The 23127-nt window shown below is 45.5% G+C and overlaps 1 protein-coding gene across 1 annotated transcript; it reads left to right on the top strand.

Annotated features, from left to right (window-relative positions):
* The first annotated feature begins 5247 nt into the window (after window positions 1–5247).
* On the top strand, window positions 5248–12910 carry LOC119331739 (mitogen-activated protein kinase 12-like). Its single transcript, XM_037604901.1, has 11 exons — window positions 5248–5777; window positions 6903–7311; window positions 7443–7570; window positions 7649–7708; window positions 9950–10099; window positions 11284–11439; window positions 11529–11666; window positions 11757–11830; window positions 11929–12030; window positions 12139–12370; window positions 12514–12910. Exons 1-11 carry the CDS (start codon window positions 5568–5570, stop codon window positions 12589–12591), a joined length of 1737 nt encoding a protein of 578 aa, XP_037460798.1. The 5' UTR covers window positions 5248–5567; the 3' UTR covers window positions 12592–12910.
* The last annotated feature ends 10217 nt before the right edge of the window (window positions 12911–23127 follow it).

The following is a 23127-nucleotide window of genomic DNA, read 5'->3' as shown; positions in this document are numbered from 1 at the left end:
GTTGTCATACTCATCGACATGCAAGTCGTGAATCCTATTACAATAGCATGAACATCTCATACATCACATATAGATCATTCATCATTCATCACAACTTTGGCCATATCATATCACAAACCACTTGCTGCAAAAACAAGTTAGACGTCCTCTAATTGTTGTTGCAAGTTTTACGTGGCTGAATTAGGGTTCTAGCAAGAACGTCTTCTTACCTACGTTAAAGCCACAACGTGATTTGTCAACTTCTATTTACCCTTCATAAGGACCCTGTTCATCGATTCTGCTCCAACTAAAGTAGGAGAGACAGACACCCGCCAGCCACCTTATGCAACTAGTGCATGCTAGTCGGTGGAACCGGTCTCACGTAAGCGTACGTGTAAGGTTGGTCCGGGCCGCTTCATCCCACAATACCGCTGAAGCAAGAAAGGACTAGTAACGGCAAGAAAGTTGACAAATCTACGCCCACAACAAATTGTGTTCTACTCGCGCAAGAAGAACTACGCATAGACCTAGCTCATGATGCCACTGTTGGGGAACGTTGCAGAAAACAAAAATTTTCCTACTCGTTTCACCAAGATCATCTAGGAGTTCATCTAGCAACGAGTGATTGGATGCATCTACATACCTTTGTAGATCGCGCACGGAAGCGTTCAAAAGAACGGTGATGATGTAGTCGTACTCGACGTGATCCAAATCACCGATGACCAGCGCCGAACGGACGGCACCTCCGCGTTCAACACACGTACGGAACAGCCACGTCTCCTCCTTCTTGATCCAGCAAGGGAGGGAGGAGAGGTTGAGGGAGATGGCACCAGCAGCAGCACGACGGCGTGGTGTTGATGGAGCTGCAGTACTCCGGCAGAGCTTCACTAAGCACTATGGAGGTGGAGGAGGTGTTGAGGAGGGAGAAGGAGGCAACCAAAGGCCAAGGCGTTCAAGGTATGAAGTCCCTCCTCTCCACCACTATATATAGGGGTGCCAAGGGGGGGGTGGCCGGCCCTAGGAGATCCAATCTCCTAGGGGTGCGGTGGCCAAGGGGGTTTTCCCTCCCCCCCAAGGCACCTAGGAGGTGCCTTCCCCTCCTAGGACTCTTTCCCCCTTAAACCCTAGGCGCATGGGCCTATGTGGGGCTGGTGCCCTTGGCCCATGTAGGCCAAGGCGCAACCCCTACAGCCCATGTGGCCCCCCGGGACAGGTGGACCCACCCGGTGGACCCCCGGGACCCTTCCGGTGGTCCCGGTACAATACCGATAACCCCGAAACTTGTCCCGATGCCCGAAACAGGACTTCCCATATATAAATCTTTACCTCCGGACCATTCCGGAACTCCTCGTGATGTCCGGGATCTCATCCGGGACTCCGAACAACATTCGGGTTACTGCATATACATATCCCTACAACCCTAGCGTAACCGAACCTTAAGTGTGTAGACCCTACGGGTTCGGGAGACAAGCAGACATGACCGAGACGACTCTCCGGTCAATAACCAACAGCGGGATCTGGATACCCATGTTGGCTCCCACATGCTCCACGATGATCTCATCGGATGAACCACGATGTCGAGGATTCTATCAACCCCGTACGCTATTCCCTTTGTCTATCGATATGTTACTTGCCCGAGACTCGATCGTCGGTATCCCAATACCTCGTTCAATCTCGTTACCGGCAAGTCACTTTACTCGTACCGTAATGCATGATCCCGTGACCAGACACTTGGTCACTCTGAGCTCATTATGATGATGCATTACCGAGTGGGCCCAGTGATACCTCTCCGTCATACGGAGTGACAAATCCCAGTCTTGATCCATGTCACCCAACAGACATTTTCGGAGATACCCGTAGTCTACCTTTATAGTCACCCAGTTACGTTGTGACGTTTGGCATACCCAAAGCACTCCTACGGTATCCGGGAGTTACACGATCTCATGGTCTAAGGAAAAGATACTTTGACATTGCAAAACTCTAGCAAACGAACTATACGATCTTGTGCTATGTTTAGGATTGGGTCTTGTCCATCACATCATTCTCCCAATGATGTGATCTCGTTATCAATGACATCCAGTGTCCATAGTCAGGAAACCATGACTATCTGTTGATCAACGAGCTAGTCAACTAGAGGCTCACTAGGGACATGTTGGTGTCTGTTATTCACACATGTATTACGATTTCCGGACAACACAATTATAGCATGAATAAAGACAATTATCATGAACAAGGAAATATAATAATAATGCTTTTATTATTGCCTCTAGGGCATATTTCCAACAATAGGAACATGTATAAGTCATGAAGAAAGCAATAGCTACATACTAAACGATCGGGTGCTAAGCTAATGGAATGGGTCATGTCAATCAGATCATTCTCTCAATGATGTGATCTCGTTAATCAAATAACAACTCATTGTTCATGGTTAGGAAACATAACCATCTTTGATTAACGAGCTAGTCAAGTAGAGGCATACTAGTGACACTTTGTTTGTCTATGTATTCACACATGTATTATGTTTCCGGTTAATACAATTCTAGCATGAATAATAAACATTTATCATGATTATAAGGAAATAAATAATAACTTTATTATTGCCTCTAGGGCATATTTCCTTCAGTTCCATGTCTAATTGGCCTGCTTTGGGCGCTGCTTGCCTGCCAACTGGTTCGCATGACAAGGTCTCCCGCACCTCGACACACTATGTCTACGCGATTAGTCTTCTGAGGTCATGCAACACCTCTTGGCGGGCCATGTCTTCACTAATACACTTGGCATGTGGTACTTTCCTGGGTTAGATCCACAACACGCCCGTTGGCCATCAATAATAGCTTTCCACAACATTGGATGACCAGCATCTTCGCCATTGCGGCAAAGGTGTGCAAGGTTTCTTCTATCCTGATCATGCTCACGGTTTGGTCCATCTTGAAGGAGCGGATCACCGCAATCTTCGATAGGTGTCACCCCGGGTGTTGCTCGTTGTGTGCATTTCATCAAGTCCGAGGCACATGACTGGGCTAGGGCTTCACGATTACACGCCCCCCCCCACCCCTTGTGGTCTCGTGTAACCTTTTTCAAGGCCTTTTTGGTCTTCTACATATTCTTCTGTCTATGAAATACATCGAGACACACTCATGCATTTTCTTGGAAAAATGATTGCAATTGTTATGTTTTTCAATATAGTAGCATGTGGTGAAAGTAAGACGCCCCTACAACATTGGACACGAGTAGGGCGTGTGATTCTAGGTTGTTGTTGTTTGGGGCCATTCATGCCTTTGTGTGCATTCTATCTAATGTATTTTGGTCCGCTGAAAATTGTCTTAATCTCTCCCATTTCTCTCAGTTATGTACATTATAGAAAAAAGCTAGATAACTGACATCATGTCTCTCTACATCTCTTTTGTCCTTAGACTGGAGTCACGAAACTTTAGGATTGAAGAAGTCACCATTGTCATCTCGCTATCGACGAAAACTCGTCAGTTACTAATAGAACAATCCAATTAATGAGACACCAAGACGTAAAATGCAATGTTTAATTATTGATGGGCCGAGGATACAACAACACCTCATAAACATCCAACCAATGGTTGGTCCTCGACTTTGGGCTTATTTACATAATAGAATTTAAAATAAATAAGAAGAAAACATGGAATTAATGAGTCACCATATAATAATCTGAAAAACACAATGCTATTTAATATAGTGAATTTGATAGTGCACTGAAAATTAATACTTGAAAACTTTGAGGAATTAAAAAAGAGAGCGAGCGAGAGAGACAAAAAGAGGGACATGAACGGATAAGGAAGAGATTGAGATAGAGAGTGCATTGAATTTCTCAAAAGGACAATAATGTGAATGATTCGCCGGTTATAATCTTGGTGACACGTCGAGGCCAGGTAACGGGTGATGACAAGTGAGAGGGGTTCGACGACCTCAATTCTTGCGGTGATTTGTGCCTAGTGATCAGAGGCGTCGGGTTGTAATCGCCGGGTGTTGTTTGTCTCAAGGTTTGTGTGTTTTGATCACGCCGTAGTCATCTTGTGCTTAGTACTGTAATCGTCAGGTGTTGTCCGTCTTAGGGGCCGCATGCTCTTTCCATAAACACATCAATCCGCGAGGCTTTTGCGTTTTATCGAAGAGAAAAACCGAAATGGGATTCCTACGCGACCGCGGGCACATCGGTGCACGCTATCTGAACTCGATAATTCCAATCGTGTTATCCACGTCACTCTTATAAATCGCAAACATAAAATTTCAAATCTTAAAATTGATGAGAACCTCTTTTTTTCAGATTAATAACTTGGTGGAAAACCGTGCGATCCAAAGATGCCCGAGCCGACCAGTGCTCGCCGGTGGCCGAACAAAGACGGTACATTTCAGGCTCCCCACGCCACATTTTCCATGGCCAGCAGACAGGCCCCTACGCCCTAGACGACGGCAAAATTAATAAATTTAACCTATGGACGAAATTAAATCACAAAATGAACTGTCCGTGAAACTATTTCACGCGGCTGACCCTTTTGTGTGACGCCCAACACGAAGGCGCCACACTATACTGTGCAACGCCTAACAGATAGGCGCTACACGCCTGGCCAGCGTCGCACCCATGTGATCCGAAAATTACTAAGTCAGTGTGCAGCGCCTGAGAGCTAGGCGCCACACTATACAGTGTAGCGCCTAGTTTCTAGGCGTTGCATTAGTGGTTGCTTCATTTTGTAGTGCAAACACTAGTGCAGCGCCTGAGAGCTAGACGCTATACTATACAGTGCAACGCCTAGCTCGTAGGCTCTGCACAATGATTTATCAATTTTTAGGCTGTTTGGGGTGCAACGTTGGCCAGGCGTGTAGCGCCTATTTGTGAGGCGTTGTACAATGAAGTGTGACGCCTTCGTGTCGGGCGTCACACAAAAAGATCAATCGCGTGAAATAGTTTCACGAGCAGTTCATTATGTGATTTGATTTCGTTCACAGGTCAAATTTGTCAAATTTGCCCCAGACGACAGTGGACTCCGGGGCTGCGTGTCCGGCTCGCCCAGAAAGATCGACGCTTTGCGCACCTGACCACAGCTGTACCGGAATTCCGGCACCACCACCCATACTGCGCCCGCGATCCTTCCCGGCAGCGGCAAGCCGGTCAATCCTCTTTCTCTCCCCCGGGTACGCGCCGCGCGGTTTTTTTTTTTGAAAGTCGCGCCGCGCGGTTTGTTTGCCTTCGTCAACACACACCGTGTGTGAGCGAGCGTGTGCTGTGACAGCTTGTATCTACGTATCACTCACCCGCACGGCAAAAAAACGCAGAGGCGAGGGCCGGAAAAGGAGAGAAAATTCCTTCCGCCCCGCCCCCAAATCGCGCCGGGCAGTATAAGAGCACACCCCGCCGTTTGCGCCCCGCATCCAATCCGTCCGTCCTCAGCGCCGACGACACCGCCGGAGATAGCGGCCGAGCACTCCACCTCGAGCCAGTGAGTGGCGGCGGGAGGGGGAGGCGAGAAGAGTTGGTGGAGGAGGAGGAGGAGGAGCTGTGGGCTGTGGCTGGAGGAGGCGGCTAGCAGCTAGCCAATGCCGCAGGGGTAGGGAGGGGATACATGGGGGGAGGGAACGGCATCGTCGACGGCTTCCGCCGCTTGTTCCACCGCCGCACGCCCTCCGGCTCCGTGCTCGGCAGCTCCAACCAGTCCTCCGCCGGCGAGGACTCCTCCGACGCCGAGGCCGCCGAGGACCTGGATCTCGTGGGCCTCCGCCCCATCCGCGTCCCCAAGCGCAAGATGCCGCCCCCCGTCGAGAGCCACAAGAAGGTGAGAGGAGTACTCTGATGCTCTCTGCTGCTTATTCTCGATGCTTCCAGATTGGGACCCGGAGCTTCTGGCAGATGCTATCTCCATTTCTCGTGACCCTCGATTCGTCGTCACGACGAGTTCTTAGCCAAGATCGGATCTTTGCGGCACCTGCTTAGCTCAGATACGCCACTACCGTACAATACTAGCTTGCCTTTTCTTTTTCTTTTCTTTTCTTTTCTTTTACTATTACTAGTAGTTGACACGGCAGCTCGGCAGGCGAGCTTGATTCTTCGATCCAATTTCATATCTCCGGATCGATACGACGTAGGCGGCACTGCTTGTGATCGAGTTACCGATCGGCCTGCTGCTTGACTGATATGGGAAAATGTTATGCAAAACCGAATGTTGTTTCTTCAGAGATGCGTAGTTGGAGCATCTGCCGCATAAAGCCCGGTGCCCTTTGGGGCTTCTCTTCACACTTTTTTTTTGTTGATTTTCAACTACTACGGTTGCTTTCAGCATCCGCATTGAACTTATCCGAAGGGGCTCCTCATGTCCAATTTGTCCACTTGGTTCTACAGCGACTGAATCGGCTACTGACCAGTTAGGCTGACTTGGTCTGGACCTCGTGCTCAACTGCTCATGTCCACCTCACTCTTGCACCATGGTGGCTGCTTCCTTAGTTTCTCGGTAAACCTGACCATTTCCCTGATTGCTCATTGCTGAGAATGGTCCTCCACCTACCGGGCTAGACTTTTTCCGTTCTGGGGGTTCGGGCTGTGTGTTGTGGTGGTGGTACTCTAAGATCTCTTTAGGAGCCCAACGACCTGGGGACTGGGATCGGTCTAATGGGATTGAGGATCCACATCGTTAAAAGAATGGTGTTTGGTCATGATAAATTATAGGTGAAGATATTGTATTTTATAACCAAATGTATTTATAAGCTTGTGCGTTTGCGTATGACATTCGCTTTCCCGTCGAATTGCTTTTACTTATCAACTATTGAAGTAACCTTAGGTTATTTTACTACTAAATATAGTACTTTAACACAATTCTGAATTCATTCTTCAGTTTCTTCAATCCAAAATGTTCCATACATGAGTAACCGGTTTTAACTTGCTCTTGTGAATTCTGGTCTTGTAGAACATAATGGAGAAAGAATTCTTCACAGAGTATGGAGAGGCAAGCCAGTACCAAATCCAGGAAGTTGTTGGCAAGGGGAGTTATGGAGTAGTTGCTGCTGCAATAGATACCCGCACCGGCGAGCGGGTTGCGATTAAGAAGATCAACGATGTGTTTGAGCACGTCTCGGATGCCACACGCATCCTCCGCGAGGTCAAGCTCCTTCGGCTGCTACGTCATCCAGACGTGGTGGAGATCAAGCACATAATGCTCCCCCCTTCTCGGAGGGAGTTCCAAGATATATATGTTGTTTTCGAGCTCATGGAGTCGGATCTCCATCAGGTCATCAGAGCTAATGATGACCTCACGGCGGAGCATTACCAGTTTTTCCTTTACCAGCTTCTCCGTGCTCTCAAGTACATCCATGGCGGTAAGTCAATGAATGCTAATCTCCATGGATCTGCTAGCCCATTTATTAGCACAATCTTTGAGTTGATTTACCAAATTGTGATTGGACTTCTGTTCATATTCTGACATATTTTGCTGTTTATCTTGGCACAGCTAATGTATTTCATCGCGATCTGAAGCCCAAGAATATACTGGCCAACGCAGACTGCAAACTGAAAATTTGTGACTTTGGACTTGCGCGTGTATCATTTAATGATGCTCCTTCAGCTATATTTTGGACGGTAAAGAGCTTGTCATTGTATGCCATAATTCACATTTTACTATAATTCTTACTTTTTGCATTGTTTTTCTTTGTGAAGGATTATGTAGCAACAAGGTGGTACAGAGCCCCTGAATTATGTGGCTCCTTTTTCTCGAAAGTGAGTTCTTCACTCCTGAACTCATAAAGTCTCATCCAAGCAAGATTAATGCTTTTGGAGCACTATATGTGCAGATGCTGTCTTTGGATTTGTAATATATTTATTGTGTTACATTTATATATCCCTATTGCTATTTTTATTTTTGAGTCAATTACACCACAGATGCTAGAACTTGGCACGAATAATCACTTTAGTGCTAGAACTTGTGGTATACATGTAAATGGTTTAAAAACTTGGCTTGACGGTGCAAATACGGTGTTGTATACGCCTGCTGCGTTGACTAGGTGTGTCAGCTAGGCGTGAGGCCCGCTGTCAGTGAGAAGAAGGAGAGGGCAGGGCGTGTGGTCTGCCTTTTTGCGAAAAGCCACTTGATAATTTTTTCTCTCTCACGAAAAAGTTGCTCTAGAGAAATTGTACATAAAAGAAAAATGCTACTCCTCAGATTCAAACTCACGACCTACACGCGCGGTTGGCTATCCAGCACACAGAGTCAGATTTGACAACACAGTAAGATATATAAGCTTTATATACTTTAGGCTGAACAATATAAATTAAGAACTTTAATCCCATAAGCAAAATATAACAAGTTAAATACCCAGGCATACCACCCCAACACAAGACATCTCTTGTTTAAAAAGTATAATTCATGTTAAATAGAATTAATGTGTTATTTTAAAACATATTCATACAATTTAATATACTAATGAATTACAAAATACGCTTATATGATTTGAATAGTACACATCAGAATCTGCAATCCGATGGCACACTAGGCTCCTATTTATTTTTCATACATATTTTATATTTAATTTTAGTTACAAAATATGTAAAAAAAATAGAAAACACATAAAATTTATTAAACACCTGAACTCTTTTAAACAACCTAAAATTTCCTTAAACCATGATCACTTTTATATACTACATGAATATGATATTGAAATCAGGAAACAATTAACATATATATGAATTTATTTAAATATAAAAAATTCTAGAAGTAATTTACTATTTTCTTAAAATGTGAACACGTTTTAAATCATAGTTTTTTTTTAAATTCATAAGTTAATTATATGGTTGTTAAATTTAGTGCGGGGACATGTTTTGATGTTATATGAACTTCTATAATGTAATTTGTTTTCTTTGTATATATATTATTTATAACACATCATTATAATTTACAAAAAATTAAAATGCAAAAAACTAAAACGTTGCAATTGTCCACACTGACTACAATTCAGTTTAGCCACACGATCGTTTTGTGTTATAGTCATAAAATTTAATTATATGGATTTTTGTTAAATTAGTACCTGGATATGTTTCTATTTATATGAACATTTTCAATGTAGTTTATTTTATTTATATGTATATTATTTATAACGCATGATTATAGTTTACATATTTTTTATAAAATTTAAAAAATGTGAAAAATTAAAATGTTGAAAATGGTTGCGCCGAATGCAATTCAGTTTAGTCACACGATCGCGGTGTGTTATATTCATAAATTGTAATTTACATCAAAATAAGTTGCCTTGTCGGTTGTGGTGCAATGCCCGGGCACTTATTTACCTGATTAGGTTCCTGGTTTGAATGACCGACCATGCACTGATTTTTGGGACTAAAAAATGCACTGATTTTTTCCGCAAAATAATGCACTGGTTTTTGGGATTAAAATTGTTCAGGAACTCCGCAGGTCACATGTTCAAACCTCTGGCGGACCATTTTATTTTCTGTACTTTTTTCTGAGATAAAAAATATATCAGGGGCTTTTTGGAAAATAAAAAGGCCACACGCCCAGCCCTACCCTTTCGGCCACTGAAAGTGGGCTCCTCGATGCTGGAACGCCAAGTCAGAGCTGCAGGAGTATACAACACCGTATTTACACAGTCAAGCCAAGTTCTTGAACCACTTATATGTACAGCACAAGTTCTGGCACTAAAGTGACTATTTGTGTCAAGTTTTAGCACCAGTGGTGCAATTGACTCTTTATTTTTCTTAAAAAACTCTGTAATCTACAGCTTGTACTAAGTAAAGTACACAAAATTAATGATTAAACAGTACAACAAGTTTTTGTTGTTATTTCTCATTGTAATTGTGCATACACCCAGTTCTTCTGTCAAAACAAGCTGCAAACTAACTAAATCAGTTGCAAATTAGACTAGTAAAATTCATGTAGAGACTTAGTATACTCTCTGTGCAAGTGTCAGATTCGTCCCATCGTTCTGATAAGCGCCCATTTTTGTGCAGTACACTCCTGCTATTGATATTTGGAGTATTGGATGCATATTTGCCGAGCTTCTCACTGGACGGCCACTCTTTCCTGGGAAGAATGTTGTACACCAGTTAGATATAATAACAGATCTTCTTGGAACTCCATCATCAGAAACCTTATCTCGGGTATGTTTGTTCCCTGTCCCTTATTTTTGCTTCATTCACTCACAAGGTACTTAAACATGTTGCATTTCACTAACAAGGTGAAACAATGCATTTCATTCCTGCTGCACCCTTAAGGGTGTGTTTGGTTCGGGAAGGAAGTAGAATGGAATGTCATGGTTCATTCCATTAGAATGGGTCGGTTCCGTCTTTGTGTTTGGTAGTGACAATTTGAAGGAATGGAATGGTTACATTTTGATGTTTGGTTTGTCAGATGGAATGAAATGGGTTTATTCATCTCACCATAAACTGAATTGGATTCCAGATCAGGAACTACCCAAATACCAAAGTCTGCATCTGATCTGATTGCTACAAGCAAAAAATGCAGCTTGCCAGTCCAGTCTTGACCGCAGCCTTGCTCCTCCAATCCAGAAGATCAACAGCGGCGGCCTTCCTGTCACCACGCCACACGCACACTTGTGTCTCCTCACGAACGGTGGCGTTTGGATCGCCTACTCCGTCAGGGGCAGCGCTTGGAGCTTCTGCTCCGTCAAGAGCGGCAGCGCGGTGTTTCCCAGTGTGACGCGCGAGTGCGGCGGCAGCGTGGCCTCCCAGCCTCGTTCCGCTGATTATGCGCAAAAAAAAAAAAGCCTCGTTCCGCTGATGGATCTCCCGCCATGGAGCAGAGTGCTCGCCTCCTTCTTCCGCCAGATCCTTGGTCGAGGTGCGGGGTGGGGGAGGACGAGGGGCGGGAGACGCCGGCGAGGCTGCACTTCCGGCCGCCGCCATGGCCATCGAGGGAGAGAGGAGGGCACAGGTCGTGGTTGGCTGGGGCGCCAGGTGGCTGAGTCGGGGAGAAGGGGAGAGAGGCGCGAGTGAGGCGTTCCGCGTGGTCCGGCCGATTCGGAGGAACGCCCAGGTTCGGCATAAACAGGGAATATGCCGTTCTCTGGAATTAGTGGGTTCTGGTTCCTTCGCCAATCTAAACACAGGAACGGGCCCTCGGGATGGAACCGACCCGTGACATTCCGCTTCATGATAGAAACCAAACACACCCTAAGTAAAATGCATTGTAGACTGCTAGAGCAATTCCCCAAATCCCATCTAATTATATCTCTTGTGATATATGCTGGCCTTCATCTGCAAATTTTGCAATGGTACATTAGGTTACAGGAGTAATAACTTACAGCTGTCTATGACCATTGCAGATTCGAAATGAGAAGGCCAGGAGGTACTTAAGTTGCATGCGGAAAAAACACCCTGTACCCTTGACTCAGAAATTTCCTAATGCCGATCCATTGGCGGTTCGCCTACTGGGTCGTTTACTTGCATTTGATCCTAAAGACCGGCCTTCAGCTGAAGAGGTAAACTCATCTACATTTGTTTAACAGTTTCACAAACACATATATGTGTCTTGGTATGCTATAATTTTGTCGTGTCTGTAATTCTTCAGGCTTTAGCAGACCCATATTTTGCATCTCTTGCCAATGTGGAGCGTGAGCCATCAAGGCATCCAATTTCGAAACTCGAGTTTGAGTTTGAGAGACGAAAGGTTACAAAAGATGATGTTAGGGAATTGATCTATCGAGAGGTAAGGAGGCATAGCTTGGGTTTCCTATTTTGTGTTAATAAATATATTTATGTCTCTTGATAATTGATTATTTGTTATGAGAACAAACAGATTTTGGAGTACCATCCACAGATGCTGGAGGAATACATGAAAGGTGGAGACCAGATTAGCTTCCTCTATCCAAGGTGTGCAACGCGGACTTGCTTTAATTTTGATGCAAGTTATCAGACTTAATAAAATACACAGCTAACATATCTTTATATGGGCTATTATGACGCTGCAGTGGTGTTGACCGCTTTAAACGGCAGTTTGCACACCTGGAGGAGCATTACAGCAAAGGAGAACGAGGTTCTCCGCTGCAAAGAAAGCATGCCTCTTTACCAAGGTACATATAACACCGCAGTCATCAGAAATTAGAAGTGCCGAGCTTGTTACTCTGATCTCGGTTATTCAGTTATTTGTGCTGAGTTCTGCATTGACTTGTGTGCAACAGGCAGAGGGTAGGTGCATCGAACGACGGTAATAATGAGCAGCATATTAGTGATCAGGAGATGAGTGCAGAGCCTGATGCCCATGGTGCAGTGAGCCCTCAAAAGTCACAGGATGCACCCGGTGTTGGCCAGAATGGTCTGAGCCCCACCAGCTTGAGCTCGCGGACCTACCTCAAGAGCGCGAGCATTAGCGCTTCCAAGTGCGTCGTTGTCAACCCGAATAAACAGCCAGAGGTACTAGTGCTGTACTACCTGAATTCTTCATTGATTATTGCAAACGACTAGGCATGGCATAGCTCTGCACTATCAACAAATAAGAAAGGATGGTGGTGCAAGTTGAACTCAAGCACTGACTCTTTGTTTCTATTATTGTTCAGTATGACGACGCGATCTCTGAGGAAACAGAAGGAGCCGTCGACGGACTATCCGAGAAGGTCTCAAAGATGCATGCCTAGTGCAGCAACGACGACGGAAGTCGGCACCGCATTTCTCATTTCTGTCAGGTACACCGGATGCTGATAGCTGATAGCAAAGCACTGCAAGTTGGAGATGGTTTAGCGGAGTGCATGTTCCTGTCAAGCGTCGTTGCTGCACGCAGGAGCTGGCCCTGCATGGATTGATGTATTTTTACACTCAATGTAACACTGGGATTAGTTCCTACACCTATCATCTATGCATGATTGTAACAACGAACAGAGCAAGACATCTTGACGCTGTCATGTTTCCCTGTCGAAAATTCTTAATATATCAAGAAGCGTTACTGCTGCGCATCTACTGAGTTTGGCGTTGAGTTTTACTTATTGTCGTGTTTGGATAAAAATTGCGATAAGCCGAACCCTGAGTGCAAATTTAGAAATGCCCAGTAGTATGTCTCGATCGATTTCAATTTGTACTCAACGCCGATTCTTAGGCTGGCGTGTAACATTGCTCCGCATCGACTCAAAATTCCACGTCGTCATGGCGGACATGGTTTTTTTCTTCTTCAGAATTTGTACTCAGGGTTCAGCTAGTCAGCCGAGCACAATTTCTTACCAGGACGAAGCCAGAGGTAGAATTGAAGGCTCAGACGCTTGGCGTGGAATTTGTTGCAGGTTTATACTGTATTTTTCAAGCAAGTGCCGCCTGAGAGCACTAGAATTTCCACGGAGTAGTACTGAATCCTGGACGGCAGCAGGTCTTCAATCACACTCGAATCACCAGCGCACGGAAGGGAGGTGTCAGAATGGATGGCTTCAGGGCAAACACCAGGAATTCCCGGAACGACGAAGCTTCAGAGCAAGCGGAGAACGTGGGGGGGTGGAGCCTCCGGGAGAAGACGAACCAAAACCACTCGACTCGTCGCCGATCTGCCCCGACACTTGGAGCCCGAGGCCGCTGAGGCGCAGCGACCAGACCCTGTTCTGGTCGGCGGACCAGCACTCCACGCCGGCGAATCCGCATATGTAACCCTTTGCTGTGGCGTTGTCGAACCTCCACCAAGGATCTCAGCGCGCCGCAAGCTCTTGAGGCGGCGGACGTCGGGCTCATCGCCGGAGCCGGAGCACGACGCTGAGCCCAGAGGAGGGATTTCTTCAGGCAGAGACTGTGATTGACGACGGCTGGTGTGGTAAAGTGAGCCAGCCCAAAAAACTCCTTCGTCGCGAGAATTGGGCTGGCCCACTTTACCACACCCAGATATCTATGTTTTCTTTTACCGTTTTTCTGGTTTCTTTTTTCTTTCCTTTTTCTGTTCCTTTTCATTTTTTTATTCTTTTTGATCTCCCCCCTTTTTCATCTTTCATTTCTTTTTTCTTCATTTTTTCATAAATTGTTTATGTTTCTTTAAATTGTGCTTTCATTTTATTTTTGAAAATTTCAAAAACTATTGGGGTTTCAAAATTTGTTCATTAATTTGAAAATGCTCGGGATTTTGAAGAAATGCTCTTGCTTTTCAAAATTTGTTTTATAATGTCAAAAAAATGCTCTCATTTCAAAAAAAAAACCTCACAACCTCAAAAATGTGCACAATGTCAAAAAATGTTCGGGAAAGCCAAAAAAAATCATGCCTTTCAGAAAACGTTTAGGATTTTTAAAAATGATCCCATTATCAATTTTTGTTCTCACATAAACAGGTATAATGCTTTTCGTTACAGATACGTGTGTACTGCTATACGAGCGTGAATACATGAATCAGACAAACAAATTTCCGAATCTTGACGCAGATCGATGACCCACAATCAACATGCTTCAGCCCCTGCGTGCCACAAATCCCCTCTCAAAGTTGTCCTTGTGTTTTGTTTTTGGCGAAGATCCTTGTTGTTGAATTTTCCAAGACTAATCTGGACGGGGGACGACCAGACCGGTCTTTTGTTCTTTTTGGGCGTGTAATAACATGGAAGGAAATTGTCCCATGGTCTGCGAAATACCGAAGAAAAGTCTAAGGCCACGTGGAGGGATTCTCCCTTTTAAGAGCTGTGGGCATGCAGTTCCCGGCACAAAGCTTCGAGCAGGCGACGCACCTGGCTGCAACTTAGAGCATCTCCGGCCTCGTCCCTAACAAATCCTTCTCAGACATTTTTTTCGTATCGGCGCCTAAAAAACGGCACAGTCGCGTCTTCAGGAATCCGTTTTTCGTCGGCTCGGGCCAAAATTAATGCCGGTGTACACAGGCCGAACCCGGCGTGCTGGGGGGCGTCCGGGGGCGCCGGGGCGAGCGTTTTTGACGCGAAAGAACCGCGGGCCAGCCGCGTCAGCGAAACGGCGCCTCGTCTTCCCCTAGAGCTCCTCGGTTTCCCGCGGGGAATCAATGGCAAGGCTGCCGCCGGTCAGTCAGCCTTGCCATTGATTCCTCACGGGCGGCGCGACGACGCTTCCCCTCCCGCCACGCGTACACACGACGCGGACTATAAAACCCGCCGCCCCCCTCGCCCGCTGGCCACACTAGCCCGAGCTCAAACCAGCCGCCGCGCCACCGAGCTCCCCCGTCTCTGCTCTCTCCCGTCCGCGCCGCCAAGCTCCCCCGATGACGACGACGACGACGACGAGGACGGTGGCAACGTCGGCGACTTCACCGCGCTCAGCGACTTCTTCGCCCCATAGGTGTCTTTTTTTAATAATTTATGTACCGCCGAACATGTTGAATATTATTGTCAGGTTTGCCGAATTTAGCTGAACTTTGCCGAATTCAGATTTTTTAAAATAAAAAAAACCGCGTCTGGGGCGACCCTGGGGCGAGCGGCTGGGAACCCGCTCGCCCCCGCGCCGATTTTAGCGCCGGCTCGCCCCCAGGGGGCGCGTAAAATCGCCGCCTGGGGGGCCAACGGCTGGAGATGCTCTTAGAAAGTTAGAAGGCCGCGCAGAACAGTTGTTTCCACTCCTTCACGTAGCAGTAGCACGTCTCAGAGAATGTCCGATGGTATGAGGAAATCCATCCTCTCGCTGATGCTCCTCTTGAGCTGCTGCTCAAGGCCGTGCTCCGGCTCCGGTGACGAGCCTGACGTCCGCTCACTAGTAGAAAACAGGGTTTTGGTCCAGGCCGGGCCAGCCCATTAGTCCCGATTCAGTCATGAACCGGGATCCATGGGGCAACGGGCCCGGTTCGTGAGGCCAGGGGGCCGGCCGGGTCTCGTGGGGCATTGATCCTGGTTCGTCTGGACCCTTTGGTCCCGGTTCCAGCCATGAACCGGGACCAATGAGATGTCTATATATACCCCCTCGCCCGCGAGCAGAGCACTCCACTGCTCTGTTTTTCTGGCCGGCCGTTGGAGACCTTTGTGGCGCTCTAGCTCACCTCCTATGCTCATGAGGTGTTCGATGAAATGCCCGAGCCATACTTAAGCTTTCTCCTCTCAAAGCTCCTTGTCCAAACTCCATTTTCCTCGAGATTTGTCTAGGTTTGGCAGTCCGTCCTGTCCCGTCCCCGTACTCACCGCCGTCGATCGCCCGCGTCGATCTTGTCGCCGGCACCACCGTGGTGAGCCTCTTGATCTTATGTTCTTTCTAAAAAAAAGTTCTTACTTGTATGATTTAGATAGATACTTGTGTACTTTTCTTACTTTTATTATTGTTTGTTATTATATAGTGCGATGATTTTGGTATCCGCCTTCGTCGGCCCTCGTCCTGTCTATGATTCAGATGTGGCATATATTATCTTTTACAACTATTTGGTTAATTTATTGTTTATGACATTTATGCCAACCAACGTGACATATTTTTTTATCTAGGAGGTATGTGAACCGGAAATTCCAACCGATTCTATTGTCGAGAGGTTAAATTTAGTTGAAGAAGAAAACAATTACTTGAAGAAAAAATAAAAAAAATTGAGGAGGAGAAGATGATATTGAAGTTGCGTGTTGCGGATGTCGTCGATGATCACACGATCAAGATGGATGCAATACACTTGAAGATTAGAAAGATTAGAAAATATGCCATTCATACCGAGCCTTGGTATCACTATGCCATTGGATCAATTGTTACCTTGGTTGCGATTACGATCGCATTTGTTGTTGCATTGAAATGTTTTAGATAGTTTCAATGTATGGTTTAATTAGATTCTCTGGAGAGCTATATGTTGTTCAATGAGAACTATGTATGTACTTTGGTTTTAATATGATGATGGACTTCTATTAATTTGATCACTTATCTATTCATGATATTCTGTAATGGTTTTTGACACACTTAATTATATATAATGCACATACATGAACAGACAATGATTGACCTGCTCTCAGCAACCTTTCAGGACAGACAAACAAGGGATACCACGCATGCACGCTTGGTTTAGATGACACCGAAAGTATATACCTAGACAAATGCATGAAGAATGTGTACCTGGGGCATCGTCGATTTCTTCCGACCAACCATCAATGTCGAAAGAAAGGCAAGCATTTCAAAGACGAGGCAGATCATCGGAAGAAGCCCGCCATCCGTACCAGTGATCACGTACTTGCTATGATCAATGATTTACAAATAATCTTTGGAAAGGGTCCCGACGGACTATCTGTTCTGAATGATGCTGAGGGACGCACACCCATGTGGAAGAATAAATCTATATTTTGGGACCTACCCTACTAGAAGGACCTAGAGGTCCGCTCTTCAATCGGCATGATGCACGTGACAAAGAACCTTTGCGTGAACCTGCTAGGCTTCTTGGGCGTGTAGGGGAAGACAGAAGATACACCGGAAGCATGGGAGGACCATCAACGTGTGCACGAAAAAGACGACATGCCTCCAAAGCAGTATGAAGGTCCTGCCAGTCACACTCTTACCAAAGAAGAGAAGGAAATCTTCTTTGAATGCCTGCTCAGTATGAAGGTCCCGTCTGACTTCTCGTCGAATATAAAGGGAGATTGTCGTTCCAGAACCTAAAGTCTCATGACTGCCACGTGATTATGATGCAACTGCTTTCAGTTGCATTGAGGGGGCTTCTAACGAAAAATGTTCGATTAGCCATTGTGAAGCTATGTGCATTCCTCAATGCAATCTCTCAGGAGGTGATCGACACAGAAATCCTACTAAGGTTAAGGAGTGATGTGGCGCAATGTCTTATCAGTTTCGAGCTGGTGTTCCCACCATCCTTCTTCAATATCATAATGCACGTCCTATTTCATCTAGTCGACGAGATTGTCGTTCTGGGCCCTGTATTTCTACACAATATGTTTCCCTTTGAGAGGTTCATGTGAGTCATAAAGAAATATGTCCGTAATCGCTCTAGACCAGAAGGAAGCACCTCCATGGGCCATCAAACAGAGGATGTCAATGGGTTTTGTGTTGACTTTATTCCTGACCTTAAGAAGATTGGTCTCCCTCAATCGCGGTATGTGGGGAGACTGACTGGAAAAGGCACGCTAGGAGGGGCCTCAATAATATGTAGGGACGGGAATTCTTGGTCTCAAGCACACTACACAGCTACAGAACTCTACCTTGGTGACTGCGTATGTCGATGAACACAAGAACATTCTGCGCTCCAAACACCCGGAGCAGTGTGACGACTGGATTACATCTGAACACATCAGGACTTTCGGCAGTTGGTTGCAAACACGTCTCAGGGGTGACAACACTATTTCTGGTGAGTTGTACTCGTTGGCCAGGGGACCATCTTAGACTGTATTAACTTACAAAGGGTACGAGATAAATGGGAATACATTTTACACGATCGCCCAAGATCAAAAGAGCACCAACCATAACAGTGGTGTTCGCTTTGATGCATCAACCAAGAGAGGAAAGGACACATATTATGGTTACATAGTGGACATACGGGAACTTGACTATGGACATGATTTAAGGTCCCTTTGTTTCAGTGCAAATGGGTCAATCTATCAGGAGGCGGGGTACAGGTAGACCCATAGTACGGAATGACAATAGTGGATCTGAACAATCTTGGGTACACAGACGAACCATTCGTCCTAGCCAATGATGTGGCGCATGTTTTCTATGTGAAGGACATGTCTACCAAACCGAGAAAAAGAAAAGATAAGGAAGCGAATACATCATACGATGAGCCAAAGCGCCACATAGTTCTTTCAGGAAAAAGAGACATCGTGGGATTGGAGAGCAAGACAGACATGTCTGAAGATTATGAAAAGTTTCATGAAATTTCTCCCTTTAAAGTCAAGGCTGACCTAAGCACCCTATTAAACGATGAAGATTATCCATGGTTACGGCGTAATAAGTGCAAATGAGTAATGACGGCTTAAGTAAGGGCTAATGTCATATAAGGGAAAAGTGAGCCGGCGTAATAAGCCGCCATGACTACAGATATTTGAGAAATGCTAGAAACAGAATTGGCCAAGTGTTGAGGCAAACAAGTTTCCTAATTTCTTGATATTATTCTGGATCAAATGGCCATTCAAAATGGAAAATATTCTAGACCTAAAAATCTAGCACAGATGTTCATGAGTTCTAATGAGGTATTTGTACCAGAAAAAGGGATCTACTAGTATCAAGAATGGGCACAAAACAACTACCACATGAGTATATGTTCTTTTTGGATCAAGAAGAAGCTGTAGTGGAAGAACTACGAAGAAACTGTGATGAACTATGAAGAACACGCAGAAACCTAGAAACCCTAATGCGGATCTGAGGAGCAGGAAGGTAAAACACTTACAACCACAGATCTTCTGCGGAGGGTCGCCGCCGTTCTCTGGACCGATTCAGGTTGATGCAGCGGCCAAGGTCGACGAAGACGAGGTGCTCTGCGACGGCGGCGGAGCTCGAGCAGCAGTAGGGTTGCGAGAGGAAGAAGATGAAGAGAGGGAAGAATGAGAAAAGACCAGGTCGTGCCTATTTATAAGGGGATAAGCGAACAGGCAGGTGCGAAAATCGAGGAAGACCCAAATAATGATTATCCAACTAAAGACCAGGTTGAAGATGATGTCATAGCAGGCTTTCGTGTTTTCAGAAGATGACATCATGGCGGGTTACAGAGTTTTTACGAAGAGAGGAAGATGGATTTCGTTTAAGTATTGAAGATTGACAAAGAACAAAGTTCAAGTCAACCTGGGGCCTAATGTTGGGAATATAGCTACCAGGTAAGACCCGCCAGGAGGGGCCGGGTCAACCCCAATGGCGGGTTACAAAAGAAGCCCAATAATATTCAAGGCGATAGTTTATTAAGACTTGTAGAAGGCCTAAGCCCAGAGGCGGCTTAAGGCCCAATATTGTAAATCACCGTATGTAAAGAAAGACTTGTAAAGAAAGGCATATAAAAGAAGTCACCGAGCCAGACACGTTTTATGAGCCGTCCGGGACTTTATAGGCCGCCAGGCGTCAACCCATGTATATAAGGGGACTACCCGGCGGCGTCTTAGGACAAGAAACAACAACTCGAAGCCAGGCAAAGCGGATTCGCTCCGTGGTCATCGAAACCCCATCAATTCCAACACAACTAGACGTATGCTTTTACCTTCATCGTAAGGGGCCGAACTAGTATAAACCTCTCGTGTCCTCTGTCCTGATCAACCCCTTTAAATTTCCTAGTTGCGATGGCCCTACGACTAAGTCCTTTTTCTAGGACATCTGCTGTGACAATTCCACGACAGAGATCATGACGGTGCTTTGGAGATGGAGATCAAAGGCACAAGATGATGATGGCCATATCATGTCACATATTTTGATTGCATGTGATGTTTATCCTTTATGCATCTTATTTTGCTTAGTACGGCAGTAGCATTATAAGATGATCCCTCACTAAATTTTAAGGTATAAGTGTTCTCCCTGAGTATGCACCGTTGCTATAATTCGTCGTGCCGAGACACCACGTGATGATCGGGTGTGATAAGCTCTACGTTCACATACAACGGGTGCAAGCCAGTTTTGCACGTGCAGAATACTCGGGTTAAACTTGACGAGCCTAGAATATGCAGATATGGCCTCAGAACACAGAGACCGAAAGGTTGAACGTGAATCATATAGTAGATATGATCAACATAGTGATGTTCACCACTGAAAACTACTCCATCTCACTGAAGGAAATATGCCATAGAGGCAATAATAAAGTTATTATTTATTTCCTTATTTCATGATAAATGTTTATTATTCATGCTAGAATTGTATTAACCAGAAACATAATACATGTGTGAATACATAGACAAACAGAGTGTCACTAGTATGCCTCTACTTGACTAGCTCGTTAATCAAAGATGGTTATGTTTCCTAACCATAGACAAAGAGTTGTTATTTGATTAACGGGATCACATCATTAGGAGAATGATGTGATTGACATGACCCATTCCATTAGCTTAGCACCCGATCGTTTAGTATATTGCTATTTCTTTCTTCATGACTTATACATGTTCCTATGACTATGAGATTATGCAACTCCCATTTGCCGGAGGAACACTTTGTGTGCTACCAAACATCACAACGTAACTGGGTGATTATAAAGGAGCTCTATAGGTGTCTCCAAAGGTACATGTTGGGTTGGCGTATTTCGAGATTAGGATTTGTTACTCCGATTGTCGGAGAAGGTATCTCTGGGCCCTCTCGGTAATGCACATCACATAAGCCTTGCAAGCATTGCAACTAATGAGTTAGTTGCGAGATGATGTATTACGGAACGAGTAAAGAGACTTGCCAGTAACGAGATTGAACTAGGTATTGAGATACCGACGATCAAATCTCGGGCAAGTAACATACCGATGACAAAGGGAACAACGTATGTTGTTATGCGGTCTGACCGATAAAGATCTTCGTAGAATATGTAGGAGCCAATATGAGCATCCAGGTTCCGCTATTGGTTATTGACCGGAGACGTGTCTCGGTCATGTCTACATTGTTCTCGAACCCATAGGGTCCGCACGCTTAAGGTTTCGATGACAGTTATATTATGAGTTTATGAGTTTTGATGCACCAAAGGAGTTCGGAGTCCCAGATGAGATCGGGGACATGACGAAGAGTCTCGAAATGGTCGAGACGTAAAGATCGATATATTGGACGACTATATTCGGACATCGGAAAGGTTCCGGGTGGTTCGGGTATTTTTTGGAGTACCGGGGAGTTACGGAAATACGGGGGAAGAAGTATATGAGCCTTATTGGGCTTTAGGGGAGAGGGAGAGGCAGGCCGCCCCCCCAAGGCCTAGTCCGAATTGGACTAGGGGGAGGGGCTGCGCCCCCTCCTTCCTTCTCTTCCCTCTTCCCCTTCCTTGTCTCCTACTCCTACTACATGGAAGGAGTCCTAGTTGGACTAGGAAAAGGGGAATCCTACTCCCGGTGGGAGTAGGACTACCCTAGGGCGCGTCATAGAGAGGGCCGGCCCTCCCCTCCTCCACTCCTTTATATACGGGGGCAGGGGGCACCCCATAGACACACAAGTTGATCTTCGTGATCGTTCTCTTAGCCGTGTGCGGTGCCCCCCTCCACCATAATCCTCGATAATATTGTAGCGGTGCTTAGGCGAAGCCCTGTGACGGTAAAACATCAAGATCATCACCACGCCGTCGTGCTGACGGAACTCTTCCCCGACACTTTGCTGGATCGGAGTCCGGGGATCGTCATCGAGCTGAACATGTGCTAGAACTCGGAGGTGTCGTAGTTTCGGTGCTTGATCGGTCGGGCTGTGAAGACATACGACTACATCAACCGCGTTGTCATAACGCTTCCGCTGTCGGTCTACGAGGGTACGTAGACAACACTCTCCCCTCTTGTTGCTATGCATCACCATGATCTTACGTGTGCGTAGGAATTTTTTTGAAATTACTACGTTCCCCAATAGTGGCATCCGAGCCTAGGTTTTATGTGTTGATGTTATGTGCACGAGTAAAACACAAGTGAGTTGTGAGCGATATAAGTCATACTGCTTACCAGCAGGTCATACTTTGGTTCGACGGTATTGTTGGATGAAGCGGCCCAGACCGACATTACGCGTACGCTTACGCGAGACTGGTTCTACCGACGTGCTTTGCACACAGGTGGCTGGCGGATGTCAGTTTCTCCAACTTTAATTTAACCAAGTGTGGCTACGCCCGGTCCTTGCGAAGGTTAAAACAGCACCAACTTGACAAACCATCGTTGTGGTTTTGATGCGTAGGTAAGAACGGTTCTTGCTAAGCCCGTAGCAGCCACGTAAAACTTGCAACAACAAAGTAGAGGACGTCTAACTTGTTTTTGCAGGGCATGTTGTGATGTGATATGGTCAAGACGTGATGAAATATAAGTTGTTGTATGAGATGATCATGTTTTGTTGAAGTTATCGGCAAATGGCAAAATCCTAATGGTTGTCTCTCTATTGCATAAGATGCAAGCGCCAAATAATTGCTTTACTTTATCGCTATGCGATAGCAATAGTTGCAAGAGCAATTGTTGGCGAGACGACCATGTGACAACACATTGATATAGATCAAGATGATGGAGATCATGGTGTCATGCCGGTGACGATATAGATCATGATAGTACTTTGGAAATAGAGATCAAAGGCACAAGATGATGATGTCCATATCATGTCACATATTTTGATTGCATATGATGTTTATCTTTTATACATCTTATTTTTGCTTTGTTTGACGGTAGCATTTC

Source organism: Triticum dicoccoides, chromosome 7A (genome assembly GCF_002162155.2).
Source record: "Triticum dicoccoides isolate Atlit2015 ecotype Zavitan chromosome 7A, WEW_v2.0, whole genome shotgun sequence".
In the NCBI taxonomy this organism is placed as follows: domain Eukaryota; kingdom Viridiplantae; phylum Streptophyta; class Magnoliopsida; order Poales; family Poaceae; genus Triticum; species Triticum dicoccoides.
Note: the sequence above shows the minus strand (reverse complement) of the source record. Positions and strands in the feature narration are given on the sequence as shown.

What these genes read in the sequence shown, in the direction of transcription:
- LOC119331739 (XM_037604901.1), top strand. Translation starts at nt 5,568, where the DNA reads ATGGGGGGAGGGAACGGCATCGTCGACGGCTTCCGCCGCTTGTTCCAC. An exon ending in CATCAGAAACCTTATCTCGG is followed by an intron (nt 10,100 to 11,283) that starts GTATGTTTGTTC and finishes TGACCATTGCAG; the next exon opens with ATTCGAAATGAGAAGGCCAG. An exon ending in ACCCGAATAAACAGCCAGAG is followed by an intron (nt 12,371 to 12,513) that starts GTACTAGTGCTG and finishes ATTATTGTTCAG; the next exon opens with TATGACGACGCGATCTCTGA.